Source organism: Microcaecilia unicolor, chromosome 12 (genome assembly GCF_901765095.1).
Source record: "Microcaecilia unicolor chromosome 12, aMicUni1.1, whole genome shotgun sequence".
NCBI lineage: Eukaryota > Metazoa > Chordata > Amphibia > Gymnophiona > Siphonopidae > Microcaecilia > Microcaecilia unicolor.
In genome coordinates this window covers 102,792,876-102,816,295 of record NC_044042.1, presented here as the reverse complement: position 1 = coordinate 102,816,295, position 23,420 = coordinate 102,792,876, and the positions used below count along the sequence as shown (strand labels likewise).

The window sequence follows — 23,420 nt, the reverse complement described above, 5'->3', positions numbered from 1 at the left end:
GTCGTTGTGGCACAGGCACTGGCCTTCACTGCAGCTCAGGACGGCGGCCTTGTCGTCGTCGTCACCAGAGAGACAGGCACGCGCCTGACAGGAGTTACAGTGCAAGGAGAGGAGCAAGGCGAAGGGGAGTAACAGAGGCCGCAGCCGGCATCCCGCAGTCATTCTGCCGGGGGGGACCTCCTCCTTTCCCCCCCCCCCCCCCCCTGTTAAGAGGGGACACCTCAAACCATAGGAGAGGCGACTGGAAGGAAGGAGCGCTCAAGCGGTTTTCCACCCTTTTGCCGCCAGCGCGTCTGTTGCCATGGAGACTGCGACGCCGGCACGCTCGACGTGACCTACGTGATGACGAGCCGCCCAAAAGGAGGCGGGGTCAGGTAGGTTTGAGCGAGTGGCGGGCGGGCGCCGCCGATGATGAAGCCTGAGGTGATGGAATTCCGGGTTCCCGTAGGAAGCGACAAAACCGTCTTTGTCTGGAACATTTCGGCTACCGCCTCGGAGGAAGAAATCTCCGTGAGTAACGTTAAGAGCGGCCGGGGCGGGTTCTGAGGCAGAGAACAGACGGTGAGCGGCTTAAAACGTAACTGCTGCAGAGTTACCGAAGGGAAACCTCCTGACCGGCCTAGCTTTACAGCATCCACCCGTCCAGAGCTGGACCTCACCTGTTCTCCGTGCAATTTATCACGATGTCTCATTTATATTGCGTTAACATTTATTCTGTGTCTGTTCTATGGGTGCTGGTTTAATGTGCATATTTCTGATATTGTATCAGTTCCTTGACAAATTGAATCCTAATCATAACGAGCTGCAGATTTCTCACTGATCTTGACTATGGTGAGGTTATAGCTGTAGTCTTCACCTTAGGTCGGTTGCTCACTATTTAAGCAGGCCCATGTTGTGTGCTCATTAAGAATATAAGTATTACCATACTGGGACAGACCAAAGGTCCATCAAGCCCAGCATCCTGTTTCCAACAGTGGCCAATCCAGGTCACAAGTACCTGGGAGAAACCCAAACAGTAGCAACATTCCATGTAGAAGCCCAAAGAGTATCAAGATTCTGGAATCCTAAAGAATGACAAGATTCCATGCAGAATTTCAAAGTGTAGCAACATTCCATGTAGAACCCCAAAGAGCAGCAAGATTCCATTCAGAATCCCAAGTACATAAGTAATGCCATACTGGGACAGACTGAAGGTCCATCAAGCCCAGCAGCCTGTTTCCAACAGTGGCCAATCCAGGTCACAAGTACCTGGCAGATCCCAAAACAGTACAATACATTTTATGCTGCTTATCCTAGAAATAAGCAATGGATTTTCCCCAAGTCCATTTGAATAATGACCTAAATTTATCATTCCTCAGTAAACCAAATGAAATGGCAAAACCTGGAACAGGATTTTGCAATTGCAAACCTCTTCACACAAACAGTGGATCATCTCATTTTAAATTTTGGTGTTCAGGGAATACAGCCTATGAGAGTGTCTGGCCTTAAGACTGAGGAGTTTGCCATCAGACAAAAAATAGTACAACAACAGACAATGATTTCAACATTGTGAAAGGCTTCTCTGTAATTGGACAGAATGACAATGATAACAAAAGAAGATGGAAGCGATGAATTAGCACTACTACTAATGCACATGATAATGACAATGATGCTATAGTAAGGAAGTTAAGTGTTTCAAACAGATTCCTTTGATCAATGCTTGCAGACCCACTTAGCTATGGTGGACAGTCGTTTTCAAAATTTAGTTTTACTAAAAGCAAAGTAGATTGAACTGTAGAGCAATAAAATTGTTGGGATAAAAATGTTTAATAGTTGTATTCAGTGTAATTATGGTACTTTTACTTTTTACTCAAAATATTATATTAGGCAGTAACTTTGGGTTTTTTTTTTTACTTAAGTAAATTTTTAAATGTGTTATTCGTTTTACTTTTACTTAAGTATACATTTGAGCAACACTGTTCTCTGTCTGCTCAGATGGACACCAGTAAGCCTGTATTTCTCATTACTGTTCTACTGATTGGGGGGGGGGGGGGGTCATTAGAGATTAACAGGGCAGGTTATCGTACCATTCGACAATCTTAGTTCATACTCTCTGTTAAAGCTTCCAAGCTTGAGTAATAAACTCTCCATACTAAAAATGTTTCAGCCAGTAAAGGCGTACCCCATCAAGATGTAAAATTGGTCTTTCATAATGTTTGTCCCATATATGTGGGTACTGTATTTCCCCAAACCCACTTCCCAAGGGACTTATAGATCCAGAGGTTTTTCTAAATTTATTTATTTATTGCATTTGTATCCCACATTTTCCCACCTTTTTGCGGGCTCAGTGTGGCTTACAATACATTATGAATGATGGAAATACAGTTTGTTACAATTCGGTTATGGATTACATTGTGAAGAGTTATACGAGACAAAATCAAAGTATCGTTAAGGAATATATCAGTGGAAAAGAACATTGAAACATTGGAAGGAAAACAACGAGAAACTAGAGTGTCTGAGGTCAAATGTACTGTAAAATTAGAACTGGTGCTTTACAGAAATATTTCTGCAGAGGTGTTGCTAGGTAACAATTTTAAAACCCCCTCATTGTCCATGTTGATTCTGGTGTGCAGCCTTAGAAGTCACTGGCCAGCATCCAGCTGTTAATATCTCAGGCCTGCCTCTCCATTTCACTACACATGTTTTTGCTCCAACCTCTTCCTTTCAAAACTTTTTTCAGTACAGTAGACCCTGTCAGTGTCAGGATTGATTATTGATAGTTCTTCGGTGTGAGAAGAACCTTCCCCTCGTAATCCTGTATCTTGTAAACAGGCTTCTGCCCACTGTTTAACACACCCATTGTTGTAATTATCTTATCGGCCCATGTAAATTTTAAAGAGCTTCAACATTGGCTTCTGTACCCTGATAATAGCAAGGAGAAATGAGACTCGGGTATACTATAAAGTATTGCATACCATGTAAACTGAGTTTATCTTGTTGGGCAGACTGGATGGACCGTACATTTGCTATGTTACTATGTTCGAACCCCTTTTGAAAAGCACCTTTTCAAGTTTATTAAGTGGCTTATACTACGCCCATCAAATATTATCTGAGCGGCTTACTGTTTTCGGCAGTCTTAAGTGATTGCCTCTTGCAAAGTGGAAAGCAGAGGTGTCACGTCGATTGGTCTGCTCTGTGAAAACTTCGATTTATAGCTACGTAGAGTGGGCTGCAATACACCTACATAGCGAAAAGTGTCATATGACATGAAGTACCGCCACATTTTAGACTTTAGTGTTCAGTTAAACCTCTCTACCATGGCCACTTTTACATCATTGCTGCTCACAAAATGGCAGATTCATTTTCTTCTTAGTAATGTCTGTACAGGTTTATTTAAAAACTCTTTACCCTTGACAGTTTGTATTTTTTAGACTTTGACCACTTCACGACCAGTTTTATTTTTAGTCGCTGCCCAAGCATATTTCAAGAAGATGTTGATAATCGTCAGTATGTATTTATAGCCATAGTTAAAAGAAAGAGCTGACAGATCCATTAAGTCCACCTCTGAAACTATGGTATTGCTTATTTGAAAACAAATGCAAACAGGTTGGTTGGTGTAAGGTATAAATGTCTTGCCACCTGAGCCATTCTTTGACCTGTTTTTTTTTTGTTGTTGTTGTTTTGAGAGCCTTATGTTTTCTAGATGAATTTGAGCAGAGGTGTGTGTGATGCCTTCTAAACTCCCAACCGCCTCCAGATCAACGTAAATTCTGTTTAGGACTTTTTTATACATGACTTCATAGAGCGGTGCACATTTCAACACTAGTGCTTTGCGATAAAAAAAAAAGAGGGTGTTTATTTTAAAAAGTCCTCGGTGCTGTAGAATGTGGGGAGCCGTATAAGAGTGGGGGAGGAGGCCTATGGTTAGCTGGACGTTACATCTATGTACAGTGGCATAATACTCCTGTGGAGGAAAAATTACCTGTATATAATATGTAAACCACTTTGATTGTAACCGTAGAAAGGTTAATTAAGGTGTGGGGAAGTAGAATACTTGCATAGGTTGCTGAGTCAGCTCAAAGAGCCTGTTTAAAAAAGGCCCCTTAGATTCAAAACTATATAAAGAGGAAAGGTCCCACTGAACTTTCTTTCTGAGAAGTTCTGAGAGAAGAGGACATTTCTCTGGTAAGTGAATGCTATTTTGCTTTGTGCTTTGGGAACTTAAAGATTGGGGTTTAAAGGAGGAATTGTAGGTTAGTGTTAGGCAAAACAAAAAATATACAAAGCAAATTTTAACAGCTAATCTCCATAGTCTTTTCCACTTAGTTTTAAAAACTCTGTACCACAGCATTAACAGAATCTAGCAGGTACTGCAGGATCTAGTTTAGTCTTCCCACCCACCCCTAGGACAGCTGTTCATTTATAGTCATTTATCGTAATTAGGGTAACAAGAAGGTATGCTCTTAAGAAGGAAACACTAAATAAATAATATAATATACTATATAAACTAAAATACACTTTTATATTAGGCTAATATCCTTAATACTATAAGGATGGGAGGCGGGGCTGGTGGTTGGGAGGCGGGGATAGTACTTGGCAGACTTATACAGTCTGTGCCCTGAAAAAGACAGGTACTAATCAAGGTAAGGTATACACAAAAACTAGCACATATGAGTTTATCTTGTTGGGCAGACTGGATGGACCGTGCAGGTCTTTTTCTGCCGTCATCTACTATGTTACTATGTATGTCAAATCGCTTCCCCTTTCCATTTTGTTAACAAACCGCTGATATCTTCAGCCTGTGGCAGTAAGCATTTTTGTAAATGCTGAACTGCCATTGGGCAGATTTAGCCCTGGATATTCAATTCCATGTTCAGGCATTGGACATTGAATATCCAGGGCTAAATAATGAAGCCACTGGGGCTTATGCACATCCCAGATGATAATTCAGCCGGAACCCGCATTAAACATTTATGTAAGCCCCGGCTGAATATTGGATGGGACTCGCATAAGGTGCTCCCTGTGTCTCCAAATTCCCCCTCCCATGCCACACATTTAAAGGCTGACAGAGCCCCCCCCCCCCCCAACCAGATTCAATATTTAAATAACAATACTCATCACTTTTACTTCCAGTTGAAAAACACCTGACTTGGAAATGGAAGGGTCTCGTGCCCTAGAAATGGTTATTTGCTAATCCAGAACCCACTGTAAAGTCATTTTGCTGTTATGTATGTGTATCTGATTACCAGGGGAATGCTTGAATAGCATAGGTTGTAGGTATCATTTTGAAAGAAAAATAAAAAAGAAAGGGGTGGTCTGAAGGCTAAAATGCTTATTTTCTTTCTTGTGAGAGGGGGAAAAAAAGTTAAGCTACACTCATTCCTGTGACTGCCTGATGCCATGTGTTGTGAAAAAAACAGAGCATGATGGGGAGTAGGGAGTGAACGGAATTAAAAACAAAGAAATGATTTAAGAACAGGGATAAAATAAACTGCGCAAGCTCCTCCAGGATATAGAGGGTGGTGTCAGAGGAGGCGTTTGATGTCGCTTCCTGTCATGTGGCATCCAAGGAAATAGTTGTGGCTGTCATCTTATACGGTCTGTGCCAGAGCCGGTGGTTGGGAGGCGGGGATAGTGCTGGGCAGACTTATACGGTCTGTGTCAGAACCGGTGGTGGGAAGCGGGGCTGGTGATTAGGAGGCAGGGATAGTGCTGGGCAGACTTACACGGTCTGTGCCCTGAAAAGGACAGGTACAAATCAAGGTAAGGTATACACAAAAAGTAGCACATATGAGTTTATCTTGTTGGGCAGACTGGATGGACCATGCAGGTCTTTTTCTGCCGTCATCTACTATGTTATTATAGTACTGAAACTGTCCTAGTCACTCTCCTGGCCAAATTCAAGCAGGAAATAGCCAACGGTAAAAGCATACTTCTCCTCCAATTCGACATGTCGAGCGCATTCGACATGGTAAACCACAATATACTAAGACTCCTTGGCCATTTCTGGATTGATGGATCAAGGGCTTTCTAACCACCAGAACATAGCAAGTAAAATCAAATTCAAACACATCACCACCGTGGAAAGCAGCCTGCGGAGTACCTCAAGGATCACCACTATCAGCTATACTCTCTTCAACATGCTGATGGTCCCACCTGCAAAATCCTTATCCAATCGAGGCCTAAACCCGTTCATCTATGCAGGTGATGTTACAATCTACACTCCCTTCAGACACGCCTTGACAGAAATAACCAATGAAATCAATGATGACCTGGACATAATGGACTCCTGGGCAAACTCATTCCAATTGAAATTGACACCGAAAAAACATACTGCCTCATCCTCTCATCTCAGCATAACCACTACAAACCCAAACCATAAACACCCCAGGACACACCCTCCCTACCTCAGACAGCCTAAAAATACTCGGCGTCACAATCAACCGCAACCTTACTCTCGAGAGCCAAGTAAACACCGTAATAAAGAAAATGTTCTATTCAATGTGGAAACTCAAATGAATAAAACCTTTCTTCCTGAGGGAAACTTTTTGAAACCTAATACAATCAATGGTCCTAAGTCATGCAGATTACTGTAACGGAATCTATGCGGGATGTAAAGAACAACTCGCAAAAAAACTCCAGACCGCCCAAAACGCAGCAGCCAGACTAATATATGGTAAAACACGATTCGAAAGTGCTAAACCCATTCGAGAAAAACTGCACTGGCTCCCAATCAACAGATCATCTTCAAAATCTGCACTTTGGTCCACAAAATTATCTACGGCATAGTCCCAGGATACATGACCGACCTCATAGATCTATCAACCAGAAACAGAATCGGATCATCTTGATCATACCTAAACCTACATTACCCAAATTGCAAAGGACTTAAATACAAAACAATTTATGCATCCAGCTTCTCCTACATAAGCACACAACTATGGAATAGTCTCCCAAAAGCTGTGAAAACAATCCATGACCACCTAAACTTCAGGATATCACTAAAAACCAACCTCTTCAAAAAGGCCTATCCCACCGATCCAACGTAAATCCCCACACCCAGCAACACAGCATTACCAATGATCGTACTGGACAATCTAAAAGCTTCATTCCCTTCGACCCCCATGACGCCTGACTCACACCTACCTCTGACCACAGTATAAACTTGTATTTGTTATCAACCAAATTGGCAAACACCTTTACGGTACTATGTAAGCCACATTGAGCCTGCAAATAGGTGGGAAAATGTGGGGTACAAATGTAACAAATAAATAGTAAAAAATGCTATACAGTGCAATCCGCTTAAGGGTCTGGGACCAAAGAAATACTTGCAGTTAACTAGAGCGTGCACTTAACCATTGTGACCCAAAGAAGCTTGACATCTGATAAACATATGTACAGTATACAGTCTCCGTTAACTGACGTTATACAGTCTCTGTTAACTGATGTTAGGCTTACTTGAAGTAATCAGTCATAGTCCTCTGTACACTCTTGTGTCTGTGAGTTCCATAGACTACGTCTGCCAGATGGTAAAAACTGTCATAGCACTGACATCCAGTGGCCTCCAGATAAGCCCGCACGGTGTTGAGACTATCCAGCACTCTTGCAAAAGTGACAGGAGCTTGTTGAATTTTGTCAGCATGTGCCTCGCTGCTCATTTCATCATCTGTTTCATCGTCAGCTGTTGCCTGCATTTAGGCGCATATCTGGACATCAGTGCTGTCGTCAGCTGTTTGTAGATCATTATCAACAGCTATGTAGTGATGAAACTCCTCTTCAGTAACATCGGCTGGGATGTCAATAGCCTGTTCTGCATCTGTTTCATCCCTCTCCACATCCCTAAAAAAAGCTTGCCCGCTTGTAGCAGTTCACAATGGTCGTCTGTGTAACATGATTCCAGGCTTCTTTCTGCATATGTAGGGAATCCAACAGTGGAGTGTAGGAGTGGCCTAGTGGTTAGAGCACCGGTCTTGCAATCCAGAAGTGGCCAGTTCAAATCCCACTGCTGCGCCTTGTGATCTTGGGCAAGTCACTTAACCCTCCATTGCCTCAGGTACAAACTTACATTTAGGTACTCTGGATATTTCTCTGTCCCAGGAGGGCTCACAATCTAACTCACCTTGAGCTACTACTGAAAAAGGTGTGAGCAAAATCTAAATAAATAAACAGTGATAGATTACGAACCAGTTCAACAGCATGTTTATCCTTGCCCTTCTGGTCATAACGCTCATCAGACGATGTAGCACAAGAACCCGATAATGTTGTTTGAAATTGGCTATTATGCCCTGATCAGAGAGGTAGTGTTTAGTGGCAGGAAGACCACCTTGACGTTAGACAGCCTGACGACATCACTGTGTGCAGCACAATTATCACAAAGCAACAAAATCTGACCCTTTTGTGCCCGCATTCTAGTGTCTAACTTCTTTAGCCACTGCTTCAAAATTTCCCCAGTCATCCATGAATTTGCGTTAGCCTCATATGACACAGGAAATTTATTGACATTAAATCGGACATATGATTTACTGTCAGACTATTTCTCACCCTATATACCAATCTACCCACTACTTGGAAACTGGAACAAGCAGAACTGTTACACATTCCTACATGGACACTACATGTCAGCAGAGTCCTTCACCTCAATCGCACAAGCAGAACATGGACAGACCTTAACAATAAAAGCCCAAAGGAAAGCAACGGGGCTGTTTGCTCTTTCCAATGACGAGTGGTTCCAACTTCTCACTCCCATCCATATTGCAGCAAAGGAAGATTGTCAGTTGGTCCTTCGACATTTTACTTCTTATAGTTTTGGCTTGTTTGAATGCAAGTGTTCCATCAGGAATCGCTCGCCAGTAGAGACCGTTTTCGTCAGCATTGAAAATGTCACGAGGTGCAAATTTGTTCAAGATGGTAGGAAGGACTGAAACAACCCAATTTTCAGCTCCAAAGTCATCAGCGTCTTGTTTTTCACCACACTGTTTCTTGAATTTTATGTTGTTCCTCTCCTTCCATCTTTTCAACCATCCAACAGTGACTTTGAATTCAGTTAGTCCAAGACATTCAGCTAGCTGATTAGCTTTCTCCATAAGCAGTGGACCAGAGATGGGAAACTGTCTGCTCCTGGCGTGAGAAAACCAACAAAGAAGAGCATCTTCTACATTCTCAGCTTTTTCTGCCCGTTTCCGTTGTGGATTTGTATTGTTTTGCCAGTCTTCCAGAAGCTGGTCTTTCTACTTCAAGATACATGAAATTTGACTGGGATTGACACCATATTCTTTAGCAATAGATGCTTGACTTTGTTTTCTAATTTTTTAAGAACGTCTTTTCGTTCAGCCAGTGTTAAAGTCTTACAGTTGCGTGACAACGACTCCAGTGTACACTCTAACAACATTCTTTCGCTTCTTCTGCCTGTGGCAGTTAACCAACGAGATTTCAAATTTACCGCCCCTTTGTCACGTGCCAGTCGGCTTCCATATTCCATGTGTACGCTTATGCGGAGTCTTTCCTGCAGAGGAGCAGTCTTAAACCATGTATATAAGCGAATCTTGCATTTATCAGTGGTGCACTAAACCAAAGTTTGTCCCCATAGAAATTGATGGCGACAAAAACAGGACCGAAGTACGGCATGTAGTTAAACAGTGCATGCGCTTATCCGATGTGCACTGTATATGCAAATCATTAAAAACGCTTTTCAACCAGCCGGCCTGGTTGAAAAGTGAGGTGAAGGAAGCTATTAGGGCTAAAAGAAATGCCTTCAGAAAATGGAAGAAGGAACTGTCTGAAAATAACAAGAAGCAGCATAAGGAGTGTCAAAGCAAATGCAAGGCGCAGATAAAGAAGACCAAGAGGGATTACGAAAAAAAGATAGCATTAGAGGCAAAAAAGCATAGTAAAAAAAAAAATGTCGGTATATTAAAAGCAGGAAGCCGGCAAAAGAATCAGTTGGGCCGCTGGATGACCGAGGGGTAAAAGGGGCGATCAAGGAAGACAAAGATGTAGTGGAGAGATTGAATGAATTCTTTGCTTCGGTCTTCACCAAGGAAGATTTGGATGGGATACCAGTGACGGAAATGATATTTCAAGCGGACGAGTCGGAGAAACTTACTGACTTCACAGTAAACCTGGAGGACGTAATGGGGCAGTTCAGCAAACTGAAGAGTAGCAAATCTCCTGGACCGGATGGTATTCATCCTAGAGTACTGATAGAACTGAAAAATGAGCTTGCGGAGCTACTGCTAGTGATATGCCATTTATCCTTAAAATCGAGCGTGGTACCGGAAGATTGGAGAGTGGCCAATGTAACACCCATTTTTTAAAAAGGCTCCAGGGGAGATCCGGGAAATTATAGACCGGTGAGTCTGACGTCGGTGCCGGGGAAAATGGTAGAGGCTATTATTAAAAACAAAATTACAGAGCACATCCGAGGACATGAATTACTGAGACCGAGTCAGCACGGCTTTTGTGTGGGGAAATCTTGCCTGACCAATTTGCTTCAATTCTTTGAAGGAGTAAACAAACATATGGACAAAGGGGAGCCAGTTGATATTGTGTATCTGGATTTCCAAAAGGCGTTTGACAAGGTACCTCATGAAAGGCTACAGAGGAAATTGGAGGGCCATGGGATACGAGGAAAAGTCCTATTGTGGATTAAAAACTGGTTGAAGGATAGGAAACAGAGAGTGGGGTTAAATGGGCAGTATTCACAATGGAGAAGGGTAGTTAGTGGGGTTCCTCAGGGGTCTATGCTAGGACCGCTGCTTTTTAATATATTTATAAATGATTTAGAGATGGGAGTAACTAGCGAGGTAATTAAATTTGCTGATGACACAAAGTTATTCAAAGTCGTTAACTCGCGACAGGATTGTGAAAAATTACAGAAGGACCTTACGAGACTGGGAGACTGGGCGGCTAAATGGCAGATGACGTTTAATGTGAGCAAGTGCAAGGTGATGCATGTGGGAAAAAAGAACCCGAATTATTGCTACGTCATGCAAGGTTCCACATTAGGAGTTACGGACCAAGAAAGGGATCTGGGGGTCGTCGTCGATAACACACTGAAACCTTCTGCTCAGTTTGCTGCTGCGGCTCGGAAAGCGAATAGAACGTTGGGTATTATTAGGAAAGGTATGGAAAACAGGTGTGAGGTTGTTATAATGCCGTTATATCGCTCCATGGTGCGACCGCACCTTGAGTATTGTGTTCAATTCTGGTCGCCGCATCTCAAGAAAGATAGAGTGGAATTGGAAAAGGTGCAGCGAAGGGTGACTAAAATGATAGCGGGGATGGGACAACTTCCCTATGAAGAAAGACTAAGGAGGCTAGGGCTTTTCAGCTTGGAGAAGAGATGGCTGAGGGGAGACATGATAGAGGTATATAAAATAATGAGTGGAGTGGAACAGGTGGATGTGAAGCGTCTGTTCACGCTTTCCAAAAATACTAGGACTAGGGGGCATGCGATGAAACTACAGTGTAGTAAATTTAAAACAAATCGGAGAAAATATTTCTTCACCCAACGTGTAATTAAACTCTGGAATTCGTTGCTGGAGAACGTGGTGAAGGCGGTTAGCTTAGTAGAGTTTAAAAAGGGGTTAGACGGTTTCCTAAAGGACGTCCATAAACCGCTACTAAATGGACTTGGGAAAAATCCACAATTCCAGGAATAACATGTATAGAATGTTTGTACGTTTGGGAAGCTTGCCAGGTGCCCTTGGCCTGGATTGGCCGCTGTCGTGGACAGGATGCTGGGCTCGATGGACCCTTGGTCTTTCCCAGTGTGGCATTACTTATGTACTTATGATGCAAATCATAACTTGCCCAGTGCACAAAGTAAACTCACACCACTGTGTAACAAAAAGAAATAAAACCACAAGACCATAATATCTCTAAGGAAGTTCTGAGACTTGGTTCAAGTTTTGGCTGCAGGTTCTCAAGCTTTCAGATATTTTCACCAGGTTTTCCTTTATAGGCTAGTGCAGTGCTTCTTAACCCAGTCCTTAGGACACACTGGAGATCCACAATAAATATGCATAAGATAGATTTGCATGCACTGCCTCCTTGGTATGCAAATATATCTTTATTTTGAAATCCCAACTGTTTGGATGTGCCTCAAGGACTGGGTTGAGAAGCATTGGACTGGTGAAAATCATTATTTGTATTTCATGCATGCACTCTTAACTCTGCCTTCCTAATAGAATATCTGGAAGCAGAGGATTTTCTTTATTAATTAGTCTGTGCAGTATTTTGTTTCTAGTGGTTTGGGGGGAGGGGGGTTCAACCTTTTCCATGGTGAGTTTGCTTTGGAGGAGAGTGGTACTACATGGCGCTGTCTTTTATTTGCAGCCTTTTCAAAGTCTGAGGGTTAAAAAAAAAATAACAGGAGAGAATTTGGAGATACTTGGAGGACTCCATTCTATTCCCTCTTAATACCCCATTCCCAGCCTTTACCTGGGAGCTAAGCTGTTCTTTTACGAGGTTCTCTCTTCTTGAAGAAAGACTTGGTATAGACATGGAGTAAAGACAGCTGGAAAAATAAGGTATCTTTTGACAGGTTCTTGTATTAATGTTGTGTACCTTCATAAGTTGTTTGCTGCATGTTAATTCTCTCAGATGCTTTGACTCCTGAGGCAAGCGTTGATCGCCAAAACACGGCTCTGTGTCAGGTATGAGTTCATCTGAGTACATCTCTGAGAGCTCTTATTTTATTTTCCTTTGGGCTTTTATTGTTAAGGTCTGTCCATGTTCTGCTTGTGTGATTGAGGTGAAGGACTCTGCTGACATGTAGTGTCCATGTAGGAATGTGTAACAATCCTGCCTGTTCCATTTTCCAAGTAGTGGGTAGATTGGTATATAGGGTGAGAAATAGTCTGACAGTAAATCATATGTCCGATTTAATGTCAATAAATTTATTGTGTAAAGAATTAGTAGATTGGGATGAATTGCAAACATAGGTTAGCTGCAGATACAACAGTGTGGCAATTTTACAGTAAAGAATATTGTATGTTTTAATATTATTTGTAAATTGGTTGCTGCTTGCATTATATCATTTGTACTAATAGAAAGTATAATACCAGCTATGTACATGTCTACAGGGGTTTTTTTTTTCTTGTCTTGTTTTTTTGGAGAGAGAGTCTGTTATACATTTACCAGCACACCTCTGACTCCAACTAATTCAGAATGCTGCAAGTGGCGTGAGCACATCACACCCTTCCTGCAAAAGCTACACTGGCTACCAGTATCTTACATGGCTAAATCTTAAATCTGTTTGATTTTCAAGGTCCTCAGATAAAATGGTCCAGAGTGCTTAAAGAATAAATTAGCCCTTTACACACCTTTAAGACCTCTAAGGTCCTTTCAAGGATCATCACTTTCTGTACCTTCGTGAAAAGAAATTGTATGATGTGAAACCCGCCAGCGAGCTTTCTCAGGAGTAGTCCCCCATGCTCTGGAATTTATTCCCAGAGGGGCTACGAATAACTCAAGACTACCTCTACTTCAGGAAGCAGTTGAAAGCCTGGCTCTTCTCCCAAGCCTGTAATACAAGGAGTGACTGACTATACACTCCTTCTGCACCTGAACTAGCTTGCTACACATACTCTAACTTAGATCAGTTTCTTATCCCTTGCTTAACTATACAAAGAACTTGCCTTGATTTTAGCTAACCATCAAATTATCCCAACTGACTCCGTACCACGTATCTTGTTCCCATCATATATCTGCTCTTGGTCCCTCAGCTACATGGTAAGCTGTGTTGTAGAAAATCTTTAGCATCATATCTATGTTGAATGTTCTAATGTTTATTAGGTGTATCATTAGTATTATGCTAACATTCTATTATATCTCTGGTATTTGAATTCCAGTGCTGTTAAAAGTGTATATTTTTGGTACTGTTTTGTGGTAGTTTTATTATTGTTTACCGTTTTCAAGTTTACGTCATGTATTGTATTTGTTTATTCCATATCATCAAGCTGATCAATCCATAGACTGGTGGGTTGTGTCCATCTACCAGCAGGTGGAGATAGAGAGCAAACTTTTGCCTCCCTATATGTGGTCATGTGCTGCCGGAAACTCCTCAGCAGGTGGTGGTCACACACAGCAGCAGCTCTGGCTAGGCCTCCAAGCCTAATCCTTAGGTTTTGTTGAGGCCTGGGGTTGAGGGCTCTTTTGAGCAAGTGCAAACCTGGTGGTGCCAGGTCCCTCCTTTTCTCCCCCCTCCCGCTGGCTCCGTTTAAAAAAAAAAAAAAAAATATATTTTTAAACGTCTTTAAAGGCGTTTAATTCGACGTTTCTTTAAACGTTCATTGCAGCTACTCACTGGGACACCAGTTCGTTACAGCTCGGAGCGGCAAGCAGGTAATTTTACCTTTTTATAGCGGGCAGGGGGTTCCCCGATTCTTCTCCTCGTGGCAATGGCGTCGGAGGGCGAGGGCGCAAAGGGTCGCTCCCCGGATCGCTGGAGCGCTTCTAGAGGGGATGCGGGGGTTTTACAACCTGATTCGCCCTTGATGGGTGATAGTTTAGTGACCGATGAATGTCCCGGTCGTTCCTCCGGCGTGGCGGTTTTTTCCCGCCATAAACGCCCATCCCCCGCTCCTCGCCTCCGCCATCTTGGCCGGCCACGCGGCTCGGACGGCTTCTTCGGGGCCGGCCTTGAGGTTGGAGACATTAATGCCATGAACGCCCTTAATTTGGGCGACGGCACAAAAGCGGCTAAAGTTAAGCGCCGTTCTTCCCGCGCGGCTCCTTCACGGAGTTTCGCGCCGGACGTCATTTTGGATGCGCAGCATGTCTCTCCCCCGCTATTGCGAGCGCCGGTTGAGAGTGCGTCTAGGGCTGTTGCCCAGGCTGCGGAAGTGCACAGTCTGGGGGGTTTCTCCCCCGAGTTTGTTTTGCTGCTGCATCAGGCTTTCCTCATGCAAAACGCTGCCCCTGCTCCCTCTTCTGATAAAGAGGTTGAGGTTCCCAGAGGTAAACGCCCTCGGGTTGATTTCCAGGCCTTGGAGGACTTTTGTCTCCTCCGATGTAGATGAGGGCAGCGTGTCTGAGGTCTCCCAACGATCCTTTGCGGATTCCTTGGAGGAGATAGATCCCCGCTCGGATGGAGCGGATGACCCCTCTGCAGCGCGGCTTTTTAGCCCAGAGGATTTGCCCAACCTGTTGTTACAGGCCATGGACACTTTGAAGATTTCCTCTCCGGAGGACGTCTCTCCCTCAGCCCCTGTTGGCTCTGCCATTATGCTGGGGACGAAGCGCCCGCCTAGAACCTTCCACGTGCATGATGCCATGCACACCTTAATTGCGGCTCAATGGGATGTCCTGGAAACGAGCCTTAAAGTGGCTAGGGCTATGCCCCGCCTCTATCCTTTGGCTGTGAGTGAACGTGAGGCCTCTCTGTGGCCTACCGTGGATTCTTTAATCACTGCGGTGACTAAGAAAACGGCGTTGCCGGTGGAAGGTGGCACGGCCCTAAAGGACGCCCAAGACAGAAGATTGGAGGCGGCCTTAAGGTCGTCCTTGGAGGCAGCTGCTTTAAGTTTGCAGGCCTCAGTTTGCGGCTCCTATGTGGCCAGGGCGTGCCGGACTATGGTGCAGCGGGCTTCCCCCTCGGATCATTCCTTGAGGGCTGATTGGCCGGCCCTGGAATCGGGCTTAGCCTATTTGGCAGACTTGCTGTATGATGTCTGGAGAGCCTCAGCTAAAGGCATGGCTCAGACAGTCTCTGCGCGGCGGTGGCTTTGGCTGAAACATTGGTCTGCTGACCACGCCTCTAAATCCCGCCTGGCTAGATTGCCTTTTAAAGGCAAGCTGCTCTTTGGGGTCGAGCTGGACAAAATCGTGACCGATCTCGGCACGTCTAAGGGCAAGAAATTACCAGAGGTCAGGGCTCGGGTTAGTACTCGTCCCGATACCTCCATACCGCCCGGGCAAGTCGGGTTCCTCTGCCCCCTCTTCCTTCAAGAGGAATTTCTCCCCCAAGCAGCATTCCTTTCGCAGAGACCGTCGTCCCGGAGGTGCTCCCTCCGGTCCTCCCCCAGGGTCTCGTACCCAATGACGGGGCCTTGGTCCACGCCCCAGTGCAGATTGGAGGACGGCTGTCCTCGTTTCTGGGCGAGTGGACCACTATAACTTCAGACGCGTGGGTGCTGGAAGTCATCAGAGACGGCTACAAGCTAGAGTTCTGCCAACCCTTAAGAGACGGGTTTGTACTCTCTCCCTGCAAGTCTCCGGTCAAGCTGTGGTAGTGCAGCAGACCTTGGACAACCTGATCCGCCTGGGTGCGGTCGTTCCGGTGCCAAAAAATCAGATTGGCAAGGGACGTTACTCCATTTACTTTGTGGTTCCAAAGAAAGGAGGTTCTGTCCGGCCTATCCTCGACCTCAAAGGGGTCAATCGGGCCTGGAAAGTGAGGCACTTTCGCATGGAGACTCTCCGCTCTGTTATAGCGGCAGTGAAGGCAGGAGAGTTCTTGGCTTCCTTGGACATCAAGGAAGCGTACCTGCATATTCCCATCTGGCCTCCTCTCCAACGCTTTCTGCGTTTTACAGTCCTGAGACGACACTTCCAGTTCAGAGCCCTCCCTTTCGGGTTGGCTACTGCTCCGCGGACCTTTTCCAAAGTAATGGGGGTCATAGCGGCCTTCCTGCTAAAGGAAGGAGTACAAGTCCATCCTTATCTGGACGACTGGTTGATCCGAGCCCCCTCTTATGCAGAGTGCGGCAAAGCTATGGACCGGGTAGTTGCTCTTTTGAGCTCCCTGGGATGGATCATCAACTGGAAGAAGAGCCAGCTGCGCCCGACTCAGTCCCTGGTGTATCTGGGAGTTCGATTCGACACCCAAGTGGGCAGAGTGTTCCTGCCAGACAATCGGATTGTCAAGCTTCAGGCTCAGGTGGACTAGTTCCTAGTAGCCTCTCCTATTCGGGCTTGGGACTACGTGCAGCTGTTGGGCTCTATGACGGCCACGATGGAAGTAGTGCCCTGGGCCAGGGCTCATATGAGACCACTACAGCTATCTCTGCTGCTGCGCTGGACTCCGATGTCGGAGGATTATGCTGTGCGCCTTCCCGTGGACCCAGCAGTGCGCAAGGCACTGAGCTGGTGGACGCAGACAGACAAGTTGTCTGCAGGATTGCCTCTGGTGACCCCGGAGTGGATTGTCGTCACGACAGACGCCTCTTTGATGGGCTGGGGAGCCCACTGCTTGGGAAGGACAGCGCAGGGGCTCTAGTCTCCTGCAGAGGCAAGTGGTCTATCAACCTCCTGGAACTCAGAGCCATTCGCTTGGTGTTATTGGAGTTCATCCCGGTACTCGTGTTGAAGCCTGTACGGGTCCTGTCGGACAATGCCACGGCTGTGGCCTATATCAACCGCCAGGGAGGTACCAGAGCGCCCCTCTAGCCAAGGAGGCTATGAGTCTTTGCCAGTGGGCGGAAGCGAACCTGGAGCAGCTTTCAGCGGCCCACATTGCCGGAGTCATGAATGTCAAGGCGGACTTTCTCAGTCGCCATACCTTGGAGCCCGGAGAGTGGCAACTATCTGCTCAGGCGTTCTTGGACATCACGAAGCGCTGGGGCCAGCCGAGCCTAGATCTGATGGCGTCATCGGCCAATGGCCAAGTGCCGCGCTTTTTCAGCAGAGGACGGGACCCTCGATCCCTGGGAGTAGATGCTCTTCTCCAACAGTGGCCGACACAAGAGCTCCTCTATGTGTTCCCGCCCTGGCCCATGTTGGGCAGGGTGCTAGACCGGGTGGCAAAGCATCCCGGCAGGGTAATCCTGGTGGGTCCGGATTGGCCCAGACGTCCCTGGTATGCGGACTTGTTCAGGCTCTCAGTCGACGATCCTCTGCGGCTGTCAGTGGAGCAGGGCCTGTTATATCAGGGTCCCGTGGTGATGGAGGATCCCTCTCCCTTTGGTCTTACGGCCTGGCTATTGAGCGGCAGCGTCTGAGGAAGAAGGGCTTCTCAGACAAGGTCATCGCCACTATGCTGAGAGCGAGGAAGCGCTCTACTTCTACTGCTTACGCCAGGGTTTGGCGTATCTTTGCAGCATGGTGTGAAGCAGGCTCACTTTCTCCCTTCACTGCTCCAATTTCTTCAGTGTTGGCGTTCCTGCAAGAAGGTCTGGAGAAAGGCCTGTCGCTCAGTTCCCTTAAAGTCCAGGTAGCGGCTCTGGCTTGCTTCAGGGGCCGCCTGAAGGGTGCTTCCCTGGCTTCGCAGCCAGATGTGGTGCGCTTTCTCAAGGGAGTTAATCACCTGCGCCCTCCTCTGCACTCAGTGGTGCCTGCGTGGAATCTCAACCTGGTGCTAAGAGCATTGCAGAAGCCGCCTTTGGAACCCTTGTCGAGGGCATCTCTGAAAGACCTGACGTTGAAAGCAGTCTTTTTGGTGGCTATCACTTCAGACAGAAGAGTGTCCGAGCTCCAGGCGCTCTCATGTCGAGAGCCTTTTCTGCAGTGCACTGAGGCAGGAGTGACTATTCGCACAGTGCCTTCCTTCCTGCCCAAGATTGGTTCTCGCTTCCATGTGAATCAGCAGCTCTGTCTCCCTTCCTTTCGTAGGGAGGACTACCCAGAGGAGTACTCCGCTCTTGAATATCTGGATGTGAGACGAGTCATCATCAGATACTTGGAAGTGACCAATGATTTCCGGAAATCGGATCATCTGTTTGTCCTGTTTGCAGGTCCTCGTAAGGGTCTGCAGGCTGCTAAGCCTACAGTGGCAAGATGGGTCAAGGAAGCCATTGCAGCGGCTTATGTGGCCGCGGGGAAGGTGCCGCCTATCCAGCTGAAGGCTCACTCCACGAGAGCTCAGGCGGCCTCGATGGCAGAGGCCGGATCCGTCTCCTTGGAAGAGATATGCAAGGCGGCAACGTGGGCTTCGGCTCATACATTCTCCAAGCATTACCGTTTGACTGTGGCTGCACGGGCGGAGGCCCGGTTTGGAGCTTCAGTGTTGAGGTCAGGGATTTCTATGTCCCGCCCTGGGTGAGTACTGCTTCGGTACATCCCACCAGTCTATGGATTGATCAGCTTGATGTTATGGAAGGTAAAATTATGTATAATCATACCTGATAATTTTCTTTCCATTAATCATAGCTGATCAATCCATAGCCCCTCCCAGATATCTGTACTGTTTATATTCTGGTTGAATTTTAGGTTCAAGTTTAGCCTTCAGTTACTTCAGGAGGACTTCGTGTTCAAGTTCTTCTTTCACTTGGATTCTTCAAGAGTTGAGACGACTTTGTGTTACAGTGAGCTGCTGCATTCCTCTCCCCTCCGTTTTACGGGGCTGGATTGAGACATAAATTCTGCCGGCACTCCCTCCCGCTTCGTGCGGCTGTAGGGCAGCTTTGTACCCCTCCCGCTTCGGCGGTGTTAGGGTCAGTCAGCTCCTCCCGCGGTTGCGGTTGCAGGATAAGCCAGATCCCCCCGCATCGGCGGGTGTGGTGTCCCTCCCCCGCTCCGCGGGGATGAGCTGGACGGATTCCCCTCCCCCACTTGTGTGGGGATGAGCTGGGTTAATTCCCCTCCCCCGTTTCGGCGGTGGTGAGCTGGGCAGAGTGTCCCTTCGTGGGTGTAATTCTCTAAGTGCTGAGTCCTGCGGATGGAGCTTTGATATCGACATACTGAGGAGTTTCCGGCAGCACATGACCACATATAGGGAGGCAAAAGTTTGCTCTCTATCTCCACCTGCTGGTAGATGGACACAACCCACCAGTCTATGGATTGATCAGCTATGATTAATGGAAAGAAAATTATCAGGTATGATTATACATAATTTTACCTTCTTGGTTATTTTGCTATTGTTATGCTGTTAACAAAATTGTAAGTTTTATGTTAAACTGTACCTGCGGTTAATAAATCTTTTTTTGGAGGGGGTGCTCTTTCTTAATTGGTTTTATCTTTTTCTCCTCTGGAGTCCTCAATTTTTTTTTGTTTGCATTAGAAGACCATTGATCCATCCCCACTCTGAATTTTATAACGTATGGGGTTTTTCCTTTCCCTACTTTCTTTATCCATTTTCTACAGCCAGCCACAAGGGGCAGTTTTTAAGATCTTCCTTTTGGTTAAGGGCTTCTTCACACACCATATTTCTAATACTGTCTCTTTTTTTCCAGAGAAACACCAAGTTTGCAGGCCAGTTCATTCATTCACACCTATAAAAGCTGGTTGTGCAAATGATAGAGGCACACTATCCTTTACAAGTTGTATTATATGTTTTTTGAATGTATCTGCTGTCATTGTTACAATAACTTTGTCACTGACTGACTATCTTTTATACCTGGTGTGTGAAATTTTCTGGTCCTTAGCCTGGATGAAAGTACTAGGCATTGGTTCTTTGATTGGAAGCTCTCGTAGGAACATTTTTATCACTGCCTGAATAGGTGCTGATCTTGGCATCACAGCATTTGTCTTCATCTGGGTCCTGTGTCATACACTGACACATACAAAATTTTTATTTTTTTTTATTTTTAGTACATTTGTACCCCGCGCTTTCCCACTCATGGCAGGCTCAATGCGGCTTACATGTACAGGTACTTATTTGTACCTGGGGCAATGGAGGGTTAAGTGACTTGCCCAGAGTCACAAGGAGCTGTGCCTGAAGTGAGAATCTTGAGGTATCAACCAATCAGAGCATGACACATTGGGTTGGTGAATGCCTATTGATTAGCCCTGGAAAAAGTGAATTGATTTTAGGCTTTAACAGGACAAAAAAATATGTAACTATAAAATAATTTACAACACGTATATGGTTAAAGTTTTTATTTCAAAGACTGAGTTGGTACACTTTTGCAGACTGGCTCTGACTAAACAGCCCTGGATGTGAGAATCCCTGGCCTATTGTCCTCTGAGGACAGCTGCTACAGGTGAGTAGCTTCACTGTACAATAGTGCCTTATTGATACAGGTAGTAAATGAATATAACATTTTACTAGAAGTGTGAACATGAGCACCATTACTTGGTTATTGGAAATGCTGAGCATTCTACGGCTACAGTGCCCTTAAAGGGGTGAATCACACAGAGCTATTTTGTTTCTTTGTCTCCATCTGCTGGTCAATGGACATAACTCACAAGTTCTGGACTAGTCTGACAAAACTAAAAGTCCGCCACCTTCGCACCTTGCCTGGCGGACCTCATGTGTCACCTAAATAGGATTTTAGATAGTGCTGATACATGTGGGTACCAATGATACAGGGAAATGTGGGAGAGAGGTTCTGGAAGCCAAATTTAGGCTCTTAGGTAGAAAGCTCAAATCCAGATCCTCTAGGGTAGCATTTTCTGAAGTGCTACCCGTTCCACGCGCCGGGCCCAAGAGATAGGCAGAGCTCCGGAGTCTCAATGTGTGGATGAGACGATGGTGCAGGGAGGAGGGTTTTAGATTTGTTAGGAACTGGACAACATTCTGGGGAAGGGGGAGTGAAGTCAGTGAGGGCCAGAAGGTCCATCTGTTCTGCCTACTTTTTCTTCACCTGAAAGACTGTTCTACAGCCTTCTGTACTTGCCGCGATCAGAGAACTAATTTTGTTTAAAAAAACAGTATTTTGAAAATAAGTTGTAGACAAATTTAGTTTCAAAGGCTTGTGTTTCTTCTTTTCTCCCTTAGCATTCCTTGTGGAAAATACTGTCTCAGTTTGGTGTTCTGTACTCTGTGCGAGTCTGTAGGAATGCTTCAGTTACTGAGCATGGATACTACGCACTTGTAAAGTTCTTCTCATCTAGAGATGCCATTCGGGCTCAGCAGATATGCAACAAGCAAAGACTGTTCCAGGAATCTCCTTTAAAGGTATGAGAGGCAACTGCATGAAGTCCCAAGCCTCTCAATATTTGGCTATTTGGTTTAAATGTTTGTCTTTTTCCCCCCTTTTACTCTTGCTGTAACTTTTTATTTTTTTCTGCTTATCCGTGTACAGGTTTGTCTTTGCACAAGGCAGAAGGAATTTCAGCAGCATGAAGCTCAAAAGCTGAACAGTGTCAAGTGCCAGGACCTGGCCAATCACTACCTCGGTTTCAATGGATGGTCAAAGAGAATAATTGCAGTAAGATGCCAATGTTTAACGGGACAGGGAATTGTTAAATCGGTTGTTCAGACTTGTAGTACAAGGATTCTGTTAAAAATATTTGCCATCCATGAGCCATTTAGAACACTCTTGGTCACGTACAATACAGACAGCATGGGAAGGTGATGAATAACATGAGTTGGTTATGCATGGTGCTGGAATCTCTTATCAGGGCCACATGAGACTTGCTTTATTCCAACATTTAGCCTGGGCCTAATGACAAGATAAGCTGGGTTCAGGTTTTTCATGCTCCTCTTGTTCCATTATTCCTACAGTCCTCCTTTTTCTACCAGAAAAATAGGATTTTCAGATTTCAACCAGGTTCTTGCTGTGTCTTTACAAGCTTGTATTAGGGGATGGTTAGCATTAGAAATCCCATAAGCATTGCAATTGTGTACAAATTGAAAACAAGAATGCATATCTCCTTTGGTTTAAAAGACTTGGTAATACTTAAGTGTATTTAATAAAGTAAACGGGTACAGTGCATGGATCAGAGCTTTGACTTATCAGGAGAAGTCTGTTTTTCTTAGATTCACTTGCTTACATGTGCTTAAATATTATGGGGGTAATCAGCCCATCTTGATGCCAGGTAGCAGCTTAAAAACTGCTGCGTGCTGAGCCCAGATCTTCAATGCTGGGCCACGTCTGGATACTGGCATTGAATATCCTGGTCACGGCGGCCACACATAATCCAGCCATGTACAGGTCATTCTCCTCTCGAGGACAAGCAGGCTGAAGATTATCACTGATGGGTCGTCCTCCGCGACAGCCCAGGAGCCCGGAAATTAGAAAATACAAGAACTTTCTAGATCGTGGCGTTGCGCGAGATTGGAGACACTGCGCATGCGTGAGCAGGTTCCCGCCCACGACGCAAGTGTGAAAAAAAAAGTAGTTTACTTTTTTTTCAAAGGATTTTTCTCCTCTCTTTAAGTTTTCTTTCTTTTTTGATGCGGCCATCCTTAGGCTGCTCGGTCGAGCTGTTTATCCTCTTTTTGTGCCCCTTTTTTCTGGCACCATCGAGTCTTTTGATTTTGCGACCACCGTTTTCCCCTCCATGTCATCGAGGACACCCAGCGGCTTCAAACGTTGTACTCCGTGCAACCGGACTATCTCCAGTACCGACCCCCACGCATGGTGTTTCCAGTGTCTTCGGCCCGACCATCTCCTGAAAAAGTGGACCCAAGTAGCTCGAGAGGCTCAGCATGAGAGACTTTTTTTTCAGATCGGTCCGGTCCTTCGACGTCGGTATCGACATCGGTACCGAGGTCGGTGGCATCGACGTCTAGGGAGGCAGCATCCATAGTCCAGGTAATGGCTGCCGAAAGACCACTTCGAGCTGGGAGCAGCGAGGCATCGAGCGGGTCTCCACCTGTCTTGAGGCCTACTGCT

The 23,420-nt window shown here is 45.5% G+C and overlaps 1 protein-coding gene across 1 annotated transcript in view; it reads left to right on the top strand.

Annotated features, from left to right (window-relative positions):
• Positions 1 to 400: 400 nt before the first annotated feature.
• RDM1 (RAD52 motif containing 1) overlaps positions 401 to 23,420 on the top strand; it is an 88,225-nt gene continuing 65,205 nt past the window's right edge. Inside the window, exons 1-3 of the mRNA XM_030221017.1 lie at positions 401 to 510; positions 21,578 to 21,757; positions 21,885 to 22,010. Coding sequence (XP_030076877.1) covers positions 409 to 510; positions 21,578 to 21,757; positions 21,885 to 22,010 — 408 coding nt within the window. The 5' untranslated portion in view covers positions 401 to 408. The remainder of the gene's footprint in view (positions 511 to 21,577; positions 21,758 to 21,884; positions 22,011 to 23,420) is intronic.